At 38.0% G+C, this 19,975-nt stretch overlaps 1 protein-coding gene across 2 annotated transcripts in view; it reads right to left on the bottom strand.

Annotated features, from left to right (window-relative positions):
- Window positions 1-19,975, bottom strand: part of IL17RD (interleukin 17 receptor D) — a 58,644-nt gene that overhangs the window by 19,517 nt on the left and 19,152 nt on the right. The window contains exons 2-3 of one of the 2 annotated variants that reach the window (XM_064723976.1): window positions 5,992-6,011; window positions 202-259 (exon numbers count right to left, since the gene is read on the bottom strand). Coding sequence is in view for 1 of the 2 variants with exons in the window: in XM_064723975.1 (XP_064580045.1) it covers window positions 202-259 (58 nt within the window). In the remaining variant the exon portion in view is untranslated. The remainder of the gene's footprint in view (window positions 1-201; window positions 260-5,991; window positions 6,012-19,975) is intronic. The other variant, XM_064723975.1, reaches the window with a different exon arrangement.

Below are 19,975 nucleotides of genomic sequence, written 5' to 3'. Positions count from 1 at the left end.
GTTTCATTATCAGTGAGACACAGGAGAACATCTACCAGACCCAGCAGACACAAATTTTCTAGATTTTAAAATTATGTCAATATTTTGACATTATTTTGCTTATGCCATTCTTAGAGCCATATTAAGACACATGTTGCTATATATTGACAACTGTGATGGAGGCCTTGATTTCTGTGAATATAGAGCGGATTTTCAACTTACTGTCATATTTAAAGGTGATGTTGAGCAGTCCATTGTTCCTTGTGACTGATGACAGCCCCTGCAGAGATAAAACAAAGATATGGAAAGTCTGAATGTACTATTTGCATGAGGACATGAAACTGTGGCTGAGCTAGTATGGTCTGCCCAGTAGATGGGAATCAGAGAAGCTTATTTTTGGGAGAAAATTATGTGATATCCTCAACTTCTACCATCTAGGTGAATTGTGTATGTACAAAAACCATACCTTTAATCAAGGTTTAATGACAAACCAAATTGGTTTAATGACAAACCAATTCCAGAGGAAACAGAATGCAAGAGAAGAGAAGAGACCATCAGCCAAAGAGCTGTTTTCCACTCACAGCCATGAAAAAGAGCATCAGAAGCTGCAAGAGAGTGACACTGCAGAAACCCATCGTGCCACCTCAGACACCCTTTTCTTCTATCAAATACTGCTAGAGCAGATTCTGCAAAGTGAAGAGCAACCAGAGAACGGCCAGGGAGAACCCCAGGCTGATGAGTTTGCTGCCTCTTCTCTACTTAGAGAAAAGAACTCTGGCCCTCAGACATGCAACACCTTCCCCTTCAGAAAGCACTGGAATTGTTTTGAAACACACATTGTAGCATCACCCTCACACGAGACCAAGCTGAGAACTGGAATACTGATTGTTATGATACAATATCAGTCCCTGAAAGGCAAAATACATCATATTTACCATTAGCTTTAAAAAATTACCACCCATGTACATAGAATTGTATCTGGGTTCACTGCTACAATGCAAACAGCAAAACTCATCAGCACAAAAGGTTTGCAGCAGGAATTAGCTGTTGTCAGGATCATGGCTGAGCACTCTCCACAGTCAGACCCAGAATGGGCAAAGGAAAACAAGGCAGGAGTTGTCAAGTTAAAAAAAACCCTAAAACACTTCCTAAAGGATGAAAGCAATTCAAACTTTGATACCACTGTTACAAGTTAAATTTGTAATCTCACTTTCTTCTTAGGTAGCTTTTAATTGTTTAAATTTGATTTAGTTTGGCATTGAACCAGTTGTTATACAGAAAAGCTTCCTGAAACAGGAAGGAGTCTTTCTTTTCAGTTGTAACTTTTCTATTAATACCTGTTCTAGTCTGACTCACTTTCTGCTTCTCTAATCTTTATTAAATGTCATTTCACTTACAGCAAAACAAAGACATTATTCATTTAATTTAAAAAATCACCAAAAAGTAACTACTGACATTTTATACAGGGAGATAAACCATCAAAGCAATTGCTACTTGTCTTCCTTTGGTCCTAGAGCTGAAGTTGTGGGACACAAATTTACTACACTCCACAGAAAATTAGCACATGTATTTTTATTTATTCTATAAGATTTTTATATGCTCTATTAAAATAAAAAGACAACACTTCTCCTTTAATTGCATTTCTACTGGGATTATGGTGACATAAAATATGTAACAGTATAAGCATAAAGAAATACACCACAAGCATTGATAATTTAGATGTAAAGACAGACATAACAGAAGCCAAACTCTGCTGAACTTCTGCAGCACAGAAGACTCACTAGTGGCAAAAGTTTGCTCTCAAATGTAGAAAAGGTACAAAAAGGCTGCAGTAATTAGTGAGAGAATTAGGGTCACCCCAAAGTATTGAACTAAATAATTGTTATTTTAATTATAAATTAAAACATGTAAGCAACTCAGATAATTTCATCATGCTCAAGTGCAGTGTTCATCCCTCAAGGACTTACTGCTGGGAGTTTAATAATAAATTCTTCCAGGAAGCATTGCCTTGGTTTTGAATTAAAGTAATTGTGCTATTTAGGTGGCTTATAGCTAGGAGAACTTGTTTAGAGCATCCTACTTCAAAACTATAAATACCAATGTTATGGCCTCAGGGTTCTGAATTCTTACCTAATTGTCCCTGCCGTGGGAGGGGGGCTGGAATTAGATAATCTTGAAGGCTCCTTCCAACCCAAACCATTCTCTGATTCTATCATTAATTAACCAAAAACATTTGTTGAATTTCCATTTGTTTAATTTAATTTATTCTGAACTTTACTAGAAAACAAGTCTTTGTGTCCTGGAGCTTTTCCTAAAAAATCCCTGTGGTCTACATACTTCTATACATGCAGACTGAGAAGAAATACATAGGAAAGAAAACAGCCAAAACATCTTTTCTGAAGAACTCTAGACCACTGATCTTTGAACAGATAATCAAAGTTGAAATGCACACATATTAAATTACAAATAACCTTATTTGTCAAAAAGCTGGGGGAGCAGAGGAGGCATTAGCCACATTAAATCTCACATTATGTGAGCTCAAAGCACAGAACTCCACAGAAAACCTGATAAGCTAAAATCCAAATCCTGTATCTATACTGGCCAAGCAAGGCAGGAAGAATTTCCGTCACACACCTCAAGTCACAGAGATCAACACTGGATCTGTTCCTCAATCTGTATAAACAGCCTGAATAATTAAGGTTAAGATCCCCAGATATCCCAAGTCAGCACAGATCTAAATGAGACCAATCCACATCATCTGCTGAACAATGAATAGCTCATTTGGATGTTCAAGGCATGTACAGGCACTTCATTTTATTTAAACATCCATCTTTCAACATGAAAGAGCACAAGTATTAATAAAAGACAAAGACTATTATATGAAGTTAACCTCTATTCTTGTTTGTTTAGATTTTTCTAATACTCAACCCTCATTTATAGTAACAGCTCAGTAATGAAATGCACTCATGACAACTCTTTCACCCATTACTGGGCCAGAGAGGAGCAAAGTTAGGATTACATATCCAGAAATAAAGCTAAAATGAAATTTGTAACCACAGGAACTAATTGTGCCTCCAAGAGAAGTTAAATTTAACTCATGTCTGCTGCCAGAGGCATAAATTAAACACAGTTGAATGAAATGAAAACTCTGTTTGATTTTATTGAACTTCTCCCTCTTCTTTTTAACCTAGAACATACAGTGTTTCCTATTTGAAAGAAACATCTATTTTTCATATCTGGCAATTGCTGCCAGAGATAGCACTGGTGATAGAAATGGATGGGTGATTTCAGAATAGTTCTATAACGGATCTTTATTTCAAACAACATTGAAATATACTCCAACATTCTTCTGTTGAGCAAACACTTTCATTCAAGAAAGCCAATTGCTGTGTGTGACTAGGCACTGTCAGGCAGCCCCTCGAACAGAAATACAGGGAAACAGAGAGGAGCTAGCACTAATTACAGCAATCTGGCACAGGAGGTAGGAAATCACTACCCCTCCAGCACAGCCCTGTGCAGCAGACCAAAACAGTAATCATGATTCATCTTTCACATGTTCTTCATCAACACACACATGGTCCTAATTTCACACTCCCATGAGGCAAACTGAAGGCACAATTGTTTTTGAACTTTAGCATCAAGATGAATAATCAATGTTTATCATACTCATTGCTCAGTAAAACAAGGGCTTTATTTCTGACATCTGCTCTTCTTGTTTCAAAGCTTTATTGATGCCTTCAAACAAGTAAAAATATTTTCTATTTCTAGAGTCATCAGTAAAATGATGAATTATCTGTATTATTTAGATGCCTGCATTTTGAATTGCTTTCAAGAGAATATAACACAATACACAATCCATGTTGATGTTTGTTGTGTGTACTCCATTGACTGCAGAATGAATTCTAAGCCCTGGTGGATGGGTTTGTACCATTATTACTTACAAACTTGGTGTGACTGCAACCAGGAATTTTGTTCAGATTTACCTCTTTATCTATATCTATATATTCCTGCACTGCATGCAAAAATTATGGGAATAGCATTTTAAAATACCTCTCAGTAACACTGTCGAAATAAGTTTTAATTTAAGTGAATTAAAGTGAATTAATGCAACAGACTTCTTGATGCCTATTTCATATTTTAAAGATGAACCTAGACTCTTCTAAATAGTAAAAGAAGTTAAAACCAAACTAAGTTGACATCTTTTGTGTTTGTTATTATGTAAGCAGCATCATTTACAAGAAGCTCACAGATTTTGGCTGGTTCTTTGTTGGTGGCTATTTAGTGTTTCACTGCTTCATCCAGAGCCACTGCACACAGAGGAGTTGAACTTGTGACTCCAGAGAACTTCAAATTCCACCTTAGATACCAAAGGCAAAGCACTGCTTTAACTTCATTGTAAATAATATATTGGCTGGGGAAGAAAACCATCTTGTGAGCAAGAAGGAACATCTTGGAATAATAGAAGCATTTAGGCTGGAAAATACTTTTAGATCACTGAGTCCAACCACCAATAATGATTTTATGGTTGACTTCCTACATTTTGTAATTACACTTTGTCTGAACAATCCTCCTGCCATTTTGACTAGATATGTTCTCAATGTCCTCCTATCAAGAAAAAATATTGAATTGAACAGCTGCTGACTTAAATCCCACCAGGGGAGGGAGGAGTGGTCCTGAAAGGTACCACTGGATACTCATTTCATGGGCTCTTTGGGGATTTTGGAGGTGAAACATGCTGGCTGAAGAGCATGAGCCACAGCATATCCCATCTGAACAAAAGAAAACAGAAAACCTACCAAACCAGTAAAAATGCCTTTCCATTATGCCCATTTCTGCCTGGTTTAGTTTCTATTTTCAAAAGGCAGTGCAAGGTTATCTTACACTGCTGTCTGACAGAGCAGTGAGAAAGCAGTGCAAGGAGAAACAGTGCCAGAAGTATTTACAGCACAACCCTTCAGCTGCACACAGCTCTGTGCAGCTGTTCCCTGCAATGATGTGAACTGCTTTCTCTAAGGAACAGGCAGCAATTAGGGGCACAACAACAAGGGAAGCAAGTTCAATCTGCACTGCTCACCACCAACCGTGAAAATCTTAAATCTCTGAGTCAAACTCAGGAATTTAATGCAGCAAAGCATGCCACAGAATGGGCAGTATCAGCTCTCATTTCTCTCATGCAATTTGAAAGTTTGCCTAAGAAGTTTTCTATTGTTTGCACTGACACAGTTTATTTTTTCCTACATTCTTGTGCAAATAATGTTTGGTAAATTAAAAGCCTTCTCAAAACAACCAAAAAGCCTCCAGAAGTTAACAGAATAAATATTTTCAAATACAGCCCATTTCCCACAAACAATACTGAAATGTGCTGGTCTCATGATAGTTGGACAAAAGCCAAAAGTCTGTAGCCAAAGCAGTGTTCTCTAACTGTGGGACATGACCCCTGGCAGGAGAATTCCCAGAAAAAAAGGTGTTTGGGAAGGGGAAGGGGGAGGAAAAGCAATGCCAAGACAGGTGCAGGGGAGGTGATTATGACTGGGAAGGAAAGGGGCTGCAAATGGTAAAGCTGCTTTCAGAGACCGAAGACAAATTAGTTTGAGAAACACTGACCTGTGCTCTAAACAACAAACACAATAACATGTCTGAAATAATGGAGAAGAAATTAATGAATCCTGTAGTGGATGTTTACTGTTTAACACACTGCACAGCACACTGTTAAATCAACAAGCTCAGAGTGTCTTCTTCTGTAGGAAGTTACCCACAACCCCAGGAAGCCCACAGAGTTCCTCACACTTACTGGTATGATTAAACAATCTATTTTCATTCATTTTATTGGCTGTGCACACAGAGCCACAGGCTGAGTGGCACAGTCTCTGTCTCATGAAGATGTTGAAACACAAGACAAACAAGAAAATGTTTCAAGAAGTGACTGAAGCATGATAGATCAATGGATATATGTTATTTATATTAACATATAGATAATTTACATGGGTACGTTCATTCATTCCTTTTGCTTACCACATTAAGAAATTATGTAGCTTTCAGAGGACAGAGCATCAGGGGAAAAAGAAAGCAAAGAAAAATACTTTAGAGTTACAAATTGTATCTTTCAAGATTTTATGCACATAAAGGTTTTTGCTTCTCCTAAATGACTAAGTACTTCCAAGTGAGACAGATCCAAAAAGAAAGTCTTTGCCTTTAAAGCTGAGCAAATGCAATGGCACCTGGAAAACAACTAAAGGAGTTTATTTCCAAAATCATAAATGGTTCTCTAACTATTTTTTGCTGCCAAATTCCTACCTTTCAATCTGGAAACTCCTAGCACAAGCTCTTCATTTGATTTCAGATTCATCCAAAAGAACAGAACATCTGTAAAAGTAACTAGCACTGACTTCATAGGTTCAGTTTTAAGCTTTAACCAGAACACAATTCACAATTATGACTAATTCAGTTTTTCACTCTTCATTTCTCAATATAATGCCAAAGTGCACATATACACACACACACACAAAAATCACTTGAGAAACTGTCATCAAATGTGGATTAACTGCTTTACTCATAACTGCTTGACCTACAGAAAATTCTAATCTGAAATTTACTGCAATGTTGGACATTTTCATTGCAAACAACCTCAAAGCAAGCAGACTACAAATACTCTATTTGCAGTACAGGGTGAGTTTATCCAATCTGTAACTTCTGAAAATGGTAAAAACAGCTGCTTTCAAGGAAATCTTTAAAGCAGAAGATCACATAAAGGCTGGAATGTGAAACATTTGACATAGCACATCTATTCAGTTTAGGTGTATTCAGACAATGTTTCCTCCCAGGTGCTTCTCCTGCACTAGTTGAAAGTCACTGAAATTCTTTGAGAGTTTGTAGTCCGAAAATAGGAAATGCCTGTTCTTAGGAAGTTCACTTTAGTTCTTACTTACATGAATGGAACACACAGGCACAAGTACAGAAAATATTACATATTCACAAGAGACCAAGACTGCAAAGAATATTAATGTACATTGGTTTTGTAGGACCAACATAGAAATAGACCAAAGCCTTGGCTCAGGAGGAGGTGGTGGCTAGGTAATTTAGCAATAACTGCACTGATTAAAGTGCCACAGAACTCATAAAACTTTCAAAGTAGATAGGATTTGGGATTCTTCCATCTTAATCCCTCCCTCTGAAACAACACAATTATTTTGGACATAAACCCCTATTCTCAGGGATTTAGAAACACACAATTGTTTAGAAACACACACTCATCCATGAGATTTTAAAACTGAGTTCATAAGCAGTATGGTTCTAGTCCAGGAATAACCAACGATTCACTGGCCAAACCCCCATGTTCTAGCTTTAAAGAATCATTTACCATTCCACCAATAGTGCTTTTAATACTTCACATGAAACTTGTTTGTACAGGAGATCAAGCAAAAAAACCAAAAAAACCTTTCCTTAAAATAACACAAGCATCTCCTCCCAAAGTTCCCATCCTCCTTGTGAGCTACAGAACCTAAAAAGCCTTGGGCACTGACAAGTCAGGAATTGGCAATTTTCATTGCTACTCAAGTGGCAATGCAAAGGTGCCTTGGGCACAAGTTCACCATCAGGGGGACACAAGAAGTGCTACATTTATTCCATACACAGCCATACTCTACATTTTGCTCACCAGAAGTCAGGGGCAGGTTGCTGCAGTCTCAGGACACACCAGCATGACTGCTCCAGATTTTGTACTGTGGGTGAGCAGAAAAAAACAGACAGAAAAATGGAGGGGCCATCGTGTCAAACACAAGGACTAAAAATACTTTTGGGTCAGAAGTGAATGTTCTTGTACACCAACTGTGCTAATAAAACCAGTTACCTTTCCCTACAGATCCTAGGAAGAAATCAAGCACCCCTCCCTTTTTCTGTGCCCTCAGTAAATGGAGAAGCTGCAAGGCTCAGCTGTGCTATTGACACAGGCTTTGGTTCTTTTGCTGCTCCACTTTTTAACTCCCACCTCCCAAAATCTCTGCCAAGAGAGATTCTTGCTGCTGAACTATGCATTTTTAGGAAATAATTCCTTCTCAAAGCCTCTGTCTAGTCCAGGTCCACAGAGAAGATGAAAATTGCTCCAAGCTTAAGCAGTAATGCATTGAACAGAGAGGATTAGAAGGTCCAGTGCTTGCTGGGTACTGATGTACATGGCTGAACTTCAGAGACACAGGCAGACACATCTGGGGGCTGCAGATTTAAAGCTTTGGCTGCCAGGGAATTTTTACACCCCTGGTTCCCCTCTATGGAGTACAGCCATCATGTCTGCAGCCAAAAAACTCCATTTGGAAGTGTCAGAAACACACACAGAGCTGCACAAACACTTCTTGCTCACCTGCAGGATACCTGGAAGAAATAGTAGTAAAATATTCCAACTATACCAGGCTGTCTCTGCAGGCAAACTGGAGCTTCCCCCTTACAGACAAGCAGGAAAAGCTCCACCAAATAAACAACACCAGGAATTTGAACACTACAAAATAAAATCATCCAAAACAGCTTTCTGAAGAAACATTCATGAGAACGTTTCTGAGAACTGCCAACCTTGAATAAAGTTCACCTCATGATTCACCCACTCCTTCACACTGAATAGTTTCGGCCATCAGGATTCTTGAGGCTTTTCACAATGAAAAAAAGATGAAGAGAAGACAAAATACATTCAAATTTTCCTGTGAGCTTGTCTGTCTTCAGTACTTGAATTAAAAAAACATTAAGCATTGCTAAGTTTTACTGTTGGAAAAAAAGTCAGGGCAATGTGTGTGTTTTAAATATATCAGTACTGGCAAAGTCTTTAGGCAGTCTGTGCTATCGAGTCCCTTGCAGTGTTTAACTACTATAAAAGGGAATTTAGATACAAGTTTTGAAAGAGAGCTGTAAGGTTGGAAATGGTACTGAAACTGCAGTCTGCCTGCATTCAGTTTGCACTACTGAAAATCACACCCTATGGATAACCCACTTTAAAATCCACTTGATCAAGCTGAACACTTCCAGAGATCCATTTTTCCCTGAGTATTTCATGTTAAGTGCTTTTGGAAGTTGGCCAAAGCAAAGGTTACACATCCTATCTGTGTGGTACAGGGCAGTTCATAACTGCCCTTTCATACTAATGAATTCAGTACTTGACATGAAATGTGATATCTGCTAAAGCACTGACACAACCTGTACCACAACCTGCTTGGGCTTTCAATTACTTCATTGGTGCCATTTGCTTAATTACTATTTAACCACTTGCAAGATTTCCATTCTAAATCTTTGTCTAGAACCTTGGAACACTTTTTGTTCTTTCATTATTTGTTAAATTTGAATTATCTGACTAAAAAACCAAACCAAAACAAACAAATAAAAACCAAAACCAAACTCACAAACCCATGGCAAAGAATATCTATATCTTGAAAACATTTAATTTTTCAGTGAAATCAATTTTTTTTAAATTAAAATTTTCAATACTCACTAATAAATAATAATAGGAAATCATACTGTGGGGAAAATTACACAAACATTAAAATCAAATGTCTGAGGTACAAAAGCAGGTTTGGCATATGGATCTGTTCTGTCATGGCCTACTCTGACAAGATGCAGGAAAGGTACAAAGTCAATTCAGCCTCAGGACAAATCCCCCTGCTGTGCTGCACCAAAGAAATACCTCTGGTTTCACACAAGCAGCACCAATAAGATCCAGACTCATTCCACACTGTCCTTACAAGTCAGGGGAGCCTGCAAGGAGGAGATCCTAAAGTGTCATTTCACCCATCTCACTAAAATTATAAAAACATATATAGAATATATATATATATGTATATATCTTTCTGTATTTTATACAGAAATAAAAAAAATCCTTTTACAATCTTACATCAAGCAATGAGCTGCTGAAGTAAGCACAGCCCACAAGAGGCAGGTTCCAGTTCATGTCCTTCCATGAGACCCACAGTAACTAACAGGTCACACAATGAATCCTTACATTGTACTTTTTTATCTTCAAAAGGTACAAGTGCTTGGTTTTTACATACAGATTTAATTAATTATTTTTTTAACCTACACCTCAGATAAAAAAACTGTTCCAAACTGCCCAAATTAAGTAATAAATCTTCACCCTATTAAGGCTTGTTTCCTATTTTGTGTTCCTGCAAAGCTGAAAAAAAATTCTACACACCTGAATAACTTACTTGATGTAGGGTTGAGTATTTCAGGATGTTAATACATGATAAAGATAAAAATTTTCATCTTTTTTTTCTGGTTTTTTTTTTCATGTTCCCTGGACATTTAAAATGTAGTTAATCGAAATACTTTAAATACTTCAAAACATAGGGCTGTTAAACACATGAAAAACACACCAAAATTTCTGCTGCTTGAAGTTTCCATCAATAAAGTTTCAGTCCATGGATCTCACACTTTAAACTACATTTGAAGAGGAGACAACCTGAAGAAATGCACTGAGCTGGAGGAACCCAACCAACACACAGGAATTCACACTCTTAAAAACCCAACCAATGACAAACACAAAGCTCTGAGACTTTGAAGCAGTTTGGCCACTGCACAGCCACTCATCAAACTGCTGCTTCCTGGGCACACACAGGTACCTGAATGCACATTTCTGCTATTCCTTGAAAAGGTTAAGGGATCAAGGCTGAAAGAAAGAAAAGATGTGATATTAATAAGTAGTATCTGCTCATAAAATACTATAAAGCAAAAAAACATATTTGAAAAAGCTTATACTCTTCTGAAATATTTCTATTACATGGATATTCCCAGTGATTTTCCTGAAATCAGACACTTTCACCCTAAACCATAGACTGAAGTGATTTGAAATGGAAATATTTCCTGTCCACTCACTGCCAGTTTCTGTTCCCAGAGTGATATAACAGATGACATCCAGTACAATATATTCTTTTATTAACCATAAATTTGAGCCTGCTTTAGGGATTTGAAGTGTTCAGTTTCATGCTGAAAAAATGTAACGTTATCCACAGACCATCAGCATGTGTAACAAAAACAGAGCCACAGGTTATGTGACTTTGATCAAATTATGACAAAATTTCATCTGAATTTAAAAATGCTTGGAAAACCATTTATACTAATTGTTTAACCTTTTATTTTTAAAGATCCATGCACACCATCTGATTTTTTCTGCAGGGAGTAGTCACTTCTAAGAAATGAAGTCTCCTTACAGAATGACAATGAACAAGTTGTCTTCTGGCATTCATCTTATTTGAGAAGCCAGAATGCAATGGAAGTGTTAAGACAGCATTTAAATACACAGATTAAAAAGTTAAATTGAACCTCTGTTTCTCACAAACTTTCACTTAACTTCTTTCTATCAACATTTAACTGAACATACATGCAGCTAATCCTAAAACACTGAACAGGCAGATACAAAATACAATCACATTATTGTAGTAAATTCAGAAGTAGATCCAAGGATCATCAAGCTTCACTTCCAGCAGAAATTACAGCTTTTAACAGGAATACTTGAATATAATTCTAATACTTGGATATAATTGCAAGATATATACATGGAAACAAATATTTTTTTTGTTGCAGTAAAACCACAATGGGAGGAGAGGGAGGAATCACACCTACAAATCCAGGTCAGGTTGCCACAGACAAGCACATAGATAAACTACTGGAGCTTCAATGGTTGAATGATATTTAATAAACAATAAATAAAAGATGTAAACCAAATGCAATGTGGTTACACTGAGCAGTCATCATCCACAGCTACCAGCATTGTTAGACAATATTGGATGTTATTCTATCACTTATTTGGGGCTTTGATTTCTACATTTACTGCCAGAAGGTAATAAAAAGAAACTTCTGTCGTTGCAGCTCATTCTTTAGTGAGCTCAATGTCCCATTTTCCAACCTCTGCATGACATTTCACGGCCAGTGGTCCTTAATGAAAAAGAACCCCAAAAGTGAATGGCATGATTACTGAATTACTCTTACAAATGCAACTATAAGGAGAAACCTAAGCTAGCCCAACTTGCATTATTCCTAGCTAATGAATAAAAGATAAAGGTTTTGTTTCCTTTGATGTTCTGAAGAAGCATGGAAAAATAACTTTTCACCTGTTAAGGGTCTGGCTGAGGTAGGTGTTTGGTTTTTCTTTTTATTTCTTATTTTAACTCTTTTTGTACTTAACCTATTCCTCCTGTCAGAAGATAAACTAAGCTAATTATTAAACACCACCAACATAATTTGTTCAAAACAGAGAATTAAACAATAAAGCAAAGCTGTAACTATGCAATAGATCATTTTACTGGTTCTTTGAAAAGTATCTTAGCTCAACCTTTTGTAGTAAACAACAGAAAAAGCAAAACCCTAGATATTCTTTCATAACTAAAGTATAATTTGTGAAGGAGTGCCAGAAGACCTCAGCTAAAATTTTGACAGAGGAAACAAAATGAAAGCTCCTTATAATGGGGAATAATCCTCAACTGTACTCCCTACACAAATTTGCTCTGCATTTATATGAGATGCTGTCTTTAGAGCAAGGTAAGAAAAAGAGTTAGTGAGACCCTCTGGGTTGTTCTGTAATTTTCGTGGTGAGCTGACCAAATTCCATTCACAAACTGAGGGCTGGCTGGTGAAGTGCCCCCCTTGGGTTACAAATGAATACCCTGCTCTTCATTTCCTGGCAGGAAGGGCTGGATTGCCTTACCCTGAGCTCTGTATTCCACCACGGAGCTGGCTGCATTTCAACAGATGCTGAAGTGATTTCTGAAACATTATCATCTTCTTGCTTGTGAAAAACTCACTGTTAAAAACACTCCTATGAAAAATGTTGAATAATTTATATGCTCATTATACTGACCTCAAACTCTTTTGATGAGATACCTTTAAAAGAGTATCTAAATGAACACAGTTTAAGGGTGGGAATGTTAAAAACATCTGAATAGCTACATGGAACACTGGGCCTAATCACAAAAATAGCCTGGGGATTTCCTGGCTCCCCTGTCCAGTGCCTCTGCCTCCATGCTGTACTTCACCAATTCTGAACATATACTTAACATAAATGCATGGGGACCTCATTTTATCCATGTCATTGGAATTACTCCAGTTGTGAAAAGGGGAAAAAACAAACAAAAGAAAAAAGTAGGGATACATTCAATTCAAGCTGCTTTTAAAATGTGATTTACATTGCAGCTCACAAATAGGTGCATTAAAGCAGGTGGGGAGGGAAAGGCAAACACCAACACCAAAGTGGGAGGAAACAGACGGGAGTGAGAATTTCACAAAGCAGCTTCACTGCTGAGTCAATATAAAAACACATCTACACCCCTGAGCCACAAAAGAGACAAACTTCATTGAGGTTTATAGGAGTTAAGAAACTCCATTCTTTTTCAGAATCCCACTCCCAGCTTTTAAGGGTCTGCTCACACTTATATGGTGAAGCTTAAATCACCCATTTACACCCTGTATCTCTCAAACTTCAAGGCCAAGCCCAGCACAAGCTTGAAAACTTTGCCAAAAAGGTTTGTGATTCCTTCCCACACTGTATTTAAAGCTCATCCAGACAGAGCACCCTTTATGCTCAGCAAAAATTGCACAATTTGCCAGTTTCAACTTCCATCCTCGTTTTGTTACCACTGCCTACAACTGAAGGCAAGCCTAGACAGGAAAGTAAAACTGATTCCCATAAAGCTGGAGGAAGAGGAAGCAGTGCAGGCAGGCTTTACACGGGCTGAGGGACAAGATACAGACTGGCACCTTAACAGCTCAGACAGAGCAAAGAGTGGAATTCTTCATTGGCTGGGCAGCTGAACCAAAGTTACTCTGGTACCTTTGATTCTCCTTGGCTGGGCAGCTGTAACCAAAGTTACGCTGGTACATTGGAGGGGGGGAAAATCACAGAATCATTAAGGTTGGAATCAAGGAAGTTTTTCCTGTGGGATAAACAAGTTTCCAACTTCACAGCACACTCCCCACTTCACAAGAACACAATACATGGGCTGTTCCAGGATACACCAATGAGACTGGTGTTGTTCCTACAAGCAGATGACAGAGGAGTTTGCTTAAATCACTGTCTAACATAAAAACATCGCATGACTGTTGTTTCTAAAGTTGTATTTTTTGATGTTTCTGATTCCAGACAGTCACACCTGGAATTACATATGTTTAACTGAGCTGCTGATAACTTATAATTTTAACAATTTAGAAGATTAACTGTTTGGATCTAAACATTCTCATATTATGCTTTCTATGAGTGACACTAGGTTCACACATAATTTTAACCTGCATTATTTGGAACGAAAAATTCTCTTTTAGCCTGCAAAATTAAGGTTTCAAAAAGGGGACTTTCACAAATCAGATTATTCTTCAGTATTTTACATACAAATAGCTGAAACTTCAGTATAGATAAGCAAACATAGAACAAGTTTTCTTTCATAAATACAAGAATTCAACCCAGCAGCCTCCTCATCTTGGAATTCCATAACTTTTAAAGGAAAATATTGGGAAACATATGGAAATATTATGCTATAACTACAAAACTCAGGAAGATAAATTTTATAAAGATAGAATGAACTTTAAGCATCAAAATGAGTTTGGGATTTAGTTTGGAGAACTAAAATCCTCCATTTGAAAATACAAAGCAAAGTTAATTAGAAAACACAGTGTGAGCAAAGGGGACTCTTGCAAAGAGTTCTTAGAAAGGATCACCTTGAATGTGTTTGATGCTGAGGCGACGCCATAACTTTTCTTCACACAAAAGCAGTCATCTACAGAGCACAACCAGATGTTAAGTTTTCTTTTCTTAGTTTCTGTAAACCTCTGTGACCTCTCTCAAATTAAAAAAGGGAATAGCATTTTTAAAGCCACGGGAGCTATAATTAGTGAAGCATTCTAAGGATTTTCATTAATTCACAGCCAGCCAACCAGGAATTTTCCCACAGCCGTATACAAAAAAAAGTCAGGGAAGTCATTGATTGCTTGGTTGGATTTGAATGTAGTCAAAAGTAAGATCAGAAATACCTAGTCACTCCCACTGATACAAGAGTGAAGAACATAGGCAAGGTCAGAAATTAAAATCCAAGTCTGCCCACCAACCATGAGGAAAATCCAGCAGGGCCATATAGCAGGGGGTATAGGAATGGGTATTACACACACTTTTGTGAGATAAAGGATCATATGGCTAGATCATTCCAAATCAATCACTTGGAAACCCAAAGCCCTGAATGTGCAGCTCCAAGCAGATCTGCAGGCCTGTCATTGCCTCCAGGCAGCAGCCCCAGAGCTGATTGATGCTGTCCAGTTGTTGGAATGTTCACAGCAGCTCACGGCCCTCACACACACTGATGGAGCCCTTTGAACTCCACACGCTCCTGAACAGCCCCTCATTGTTCCGTGAGCCCGGGAGCAGCACACGGGGAGCGCCAGCCTTGGTGGGATGCCCTGAACACGGAGGGTGCAGGGAACACAAGGGCAGGATCCAGCAGCAAGAGCCGGCTGGGCCCCGCAGCTCCGCCATGGGCGCGGGCAGGGGCAGCAGGAGGGACAGACCCCCGGGCAGGGGCAGCAGGGAGGGACAGACGGACCCCCGGGCAGGGGCAGCAGGGAGGGACAGACCCCCGGGCAGGACGGACGGATCCCCGGGCAGCAGGGACGGACAGACTCCCGGGCCGCTGGATCTCGCATTCCGCGCCGCCACCATTCTCCGCCTCAGGGAGCGCAGGGCAGCGCCCCGCAGGCACCGCCGAGCGCGGGCACAGCACCCACAGGAACAGATCTGACCCACACCGGTCACTTCTGGTTCTCCTCCATCCACCAGAACACACATGCCAGAGTTTGTGCTTTCAGGTACGACACCTGATGCAGTATGGAGTCCCCTAGCACAAAGCTACCTCTCACATTTATTTGGGCTCATTGGAGTACAATTGATGCACCCCAAAAGCAGATTTACTGTCTTGCTTGAATAACAGCCCAAAGGGAAATAATAAAAATAGAATGTCTGGAACAATTCTTCAAAGCCAATAGTGACATAATATTGTAATAGCCTTCAAGTGAGAGAATTTCAGAGAATACAGCATCTTCTGGAACATGTGCTGATGCCTGATAAAACTCTAACCCAAGCTTTAATTATTTTTAATAATCAAATCAAACTTTGGGAGAACAAATCCCAACCTGCACATTTGACTTTCCTCACACTCCTGGAATCCACCATGCAGAGATGAGAGGTGACAGGAGAACAATGTACCTTTAAAATCCATAAATGGTGTCTTGGACATGACACTGAAAGAACAATTTACTAAGAAAAACAAGTTGAAGCATGTTAAAATAACATTTATACCTTGGTTTTGCTGGCAGAATTTTGGTTAACCAGTGATAATACCTGTGTTTCTGTTGTATGGATATTGCAATGAACCTATCCATTTCTGGCATATGCCTGTATTCACTACTGTACTAAGTATACATCTGGTCAAAGTTTTTATGATAAAATCCCATAGAAATATTGGGTGTCAGGATGTGCCACTCCTTTTGAGGAGAGCTGGGGAGGACAGTGAAACAATTATAAAATACTATAAGACATGAGAAGATAAAATCCTTTTTCAAGTCTGCATTTAAATTTTGACCCTCAAATAAAGTCTCACATTACCATAACCTAAAACCTAAAGTACTTCGGATGTATTGACCTAACATTCTTTTAGGTTACTGTAACTTAAACTTCCATTCAATCCTGTTTTACAACTCATATAGAGATAAGGATATAAAAATAAGCATTCGTGTAACTCATACTACTTTTATGTGGTTTTTCCTAGGTTTGGTGTATTAGTGCATAATATTCATTTTTAAATATAAAAACTGCTATAGGAACATCAGCACTAACCTAAACTTTTAGAAAAATCTATTTCAGATCCACTTCATTGTACTGATAGCAGTAAATATAAAATCAAAGCAATATACTCGAAAAAAAAATTTGTTTTTAAAAACTAAAAATGGCATTCAAGTTTAACAGTTCTGCAGGAATACTTCACACTCCTCTTGTTTGCTTCTAAAAACACATGCTAAATTTATGGGTAGAATTCAGCCTTTGAGCATAATTAAGCAGGCAAGCTCACATCAAAGCTTTGTTTCATCATCTTTAGACTGATCTGCTGGACAGCCGGTCCTTATTAAACACCCTTTAAATGTTGCAGTTTCAAGTAAGTAACATCTATGTTATATTAACATTACCAAGTAATTAACTAAAGAAAAGCTAGCATCAGCTAATCATGACAGCTTAACATCCTTTCACCCATGGACTATAAAGTATTAATCGTTAAAGCAGAACTTGTTCTTAAATAAATGTCTCAAGAGTTTAAATTAACAAGTCTGCTCCAGCAGTTTCCATACTTGTACTTAGGGAAAAGCAGATTTTGAGGGGAAGTAAGGCAGGGAGTGGAGTTCAGCATCTAAAGTAAGGAACACATTCTGGAGAGGAAATCAATCAAATCTGTAACAGTCCCAAGTGACTCCAACTGCAGAAACCCTGTTAAGTCAACAGCTGATAAATTATCATCACATTCAGAGTGCCCAGTTCCATGCAAGCACATAAGGAAATACACAATTTTGTTGGAAATAGACAATTTCATTGTTAATACTGAGAGTTAGTTTCAATTACATAAACATGTGTTTCCATATTTTTTCCTCTAGGTCATGTATTTGAATGCTCATTCTGAAAACACAGCATTAAACTGTAGAGCCTCAGTTCATGAGGAAACAGTCATCTGTGACTTTAAACATGAACATATTTAGGCTACTTTGTGCATTTTTAAAATCATTTCAATAGGCAGATTGTCATCAACACTTTTTGACACTAGACTAGGAACGGGGTCTCATTCTCTGCTACATTTTTCAATAAATGAAATTCAAAAGAAAACCCCAAAACAAACCCTGGAGGGACCCTGAAGCCAAACTAACTAAACAAAAGTGATACAGATGCCTACCTGCATGACTGACCATGCCTGCAAAGCCTTGCACTCAACATGCTGCATTGTATCTAATCACAGCACACAGGAAGCTTTAAGTGACACATCTCATCAATTCTGAAATGCTATCACATTGTTCTGGATGCCAGGCAGAGAAATCTATTGATTCTATAAATTCCCAAGAAATGGCACATAGTTCCAGAGCTGCTTTAAAGCTCTGCAGAGCAGATGGCAGCACTTCCCTGTCTTTAGATTAAAGAACACCCTGATGGCAAACATTAACACCTTGACCATGCTCCATCTTAGGGCTGTCTTCTGCCTAATAACTTTTAAATTTTTTAAATACTCTGCACGAGAAAATCTGGGGTTTTTTAACTGTTGGAAAATAACATTAAATAAAAGGGAGAAATTTAAACTTTGATAATTTGTTACTATTTTACAGGGTGGTTTTCCTCCAAAATAAAGTTCCTAAAAGATGTCCTCAGCTAGGAAAAGTATTTCTGTATGACCTAGCTCTGTGCCTGGTAGATTCCTAACTGTGGAGAAGTGTAAGTCTGCTTTGGTATGCTTGAGGAGATAAATGCAGGGACACAGCAGCATGAGCCTAAAGAATAATGAGGCAGGCAGAGCTCCCAATAGTGGAACAGTAGGAAATCTTCAGTGTCTCTGCTCTGAAGTGAATAGGAAATTGAAATTTCCTTCCTTAAAGAGCATAGAAGGGGACACAGGGAGTTTCAGGGAGAATGGCCGAGAACAGAGCCCTCCGGTCTGAGCAGCTTTGCTTAGCAGAGCAAAGGAAGGTACAACTCTCTGCTAACGAAGAGGGGAGGGTTGGTAAAATGCTGGATTATTTATTCCTCCTCATCATACAGTCACATTAAATTTAAGCTTTATACTGAACACAATTTAATGCCAGGAACTTCAGAGGAATTAAACATGAAAAAAATTACTGATGTGTGTACTCCCATTACAATCTACAAAACAACTTGAGAGTGAAGTTGCTCACGTGTTTAACACTGAATAAATGAATCTGAAATATATTCAAATCATCCTCAGATCACACCTCTGTCTTCTCTGTGCACCTCCTGGCTTGTTTACAGCATGAGAAAAATTCAGGATCTACTTTTCCAGAACAGCTCCCCATGTGGACACACACATTCTAGATCAAAACAGGCCCTTCTCTGAACTACTTCTATTCTGGATAAAGGTATGCATATGAGGTCCCAAGATCATCCATATGGAAAACTACTTTGCAATACTATTCTACTTTAAGCAAATGTCTACCCTAATGTGAAATAATATTCGGTGGTGGAATGCATCAAAATTTCTATTAAACATCAATGAAAGGAATCCTACACCACCAAATTCTACAGTCCTGAACCCACTGAAATCTGATAATTCTTAGCCATAGTAATGCTACTTGTCCTTGCAATTAATTGCTTTCCTGCTACACACATGTAGAGTTTGCAAGACAAATACCAGTGTATAACCAGAGAAGATGCATAATACAGGCTATAAATAGATTTTGTGATGGAAATTGTAAAACAAACAAAAAGTCACATCTAGAATGTGATTTAGTTATTAGTTTTGAAAACGTTAGATATTAACAGTTTCAGGAGCTATGAATAAAGCCAACAAATAGTTCCTCATTAAATTCTTTTAACCATAGTCCAGTAATATGCTCTCATTAAGTCAGTTTTTTACTACTACAAAATATTGAGGATACTTAAAACTGTATTTTGCACAGTGAAAGAAACTTGTGCATTACTTGTACATGTATGTATATTACCTCTGTGTATATAGAGAAAAATAACACTCAAATGATGAAAAAAAGATTCACCATAGGGAACTGCAACTCACATTTACAATTTTAGCAGAGGAGAATACCTAATGTGCATGTATCTAAATGCACATACAAACCCAGCTAGCTACATTTTATTTCTGCTTGAACAACCATTAAAAGTTAAATTATACACTTTTAGATTTATGCCCTTGAGAATTACCTCAATTCAATCACTTCATTTAATGCAAACTAGACGTTTTTACTTTCTCTATATAAAATGTTAAGATTTATTCAT

Source organism: Zonotrichia leucophrys, chromosome 12 (genome assembly GCF_028769735.1).
Source record: "Zonotrichia leucophrys gambelii isolate GWCS_2022_RI chromosome 12, RI_Zleu_2.0, whole genome shotgun sequence".
Lineage (NCBI taxonomy): Eukaryota > Metazoa > Chordata > Aves > Passeriformes > Passerellidae > Zonotrichia > Zonotrichia leucophrys.
This window is presented reverse-complemented; position numbering and strand designations above follow the sequence as displayed.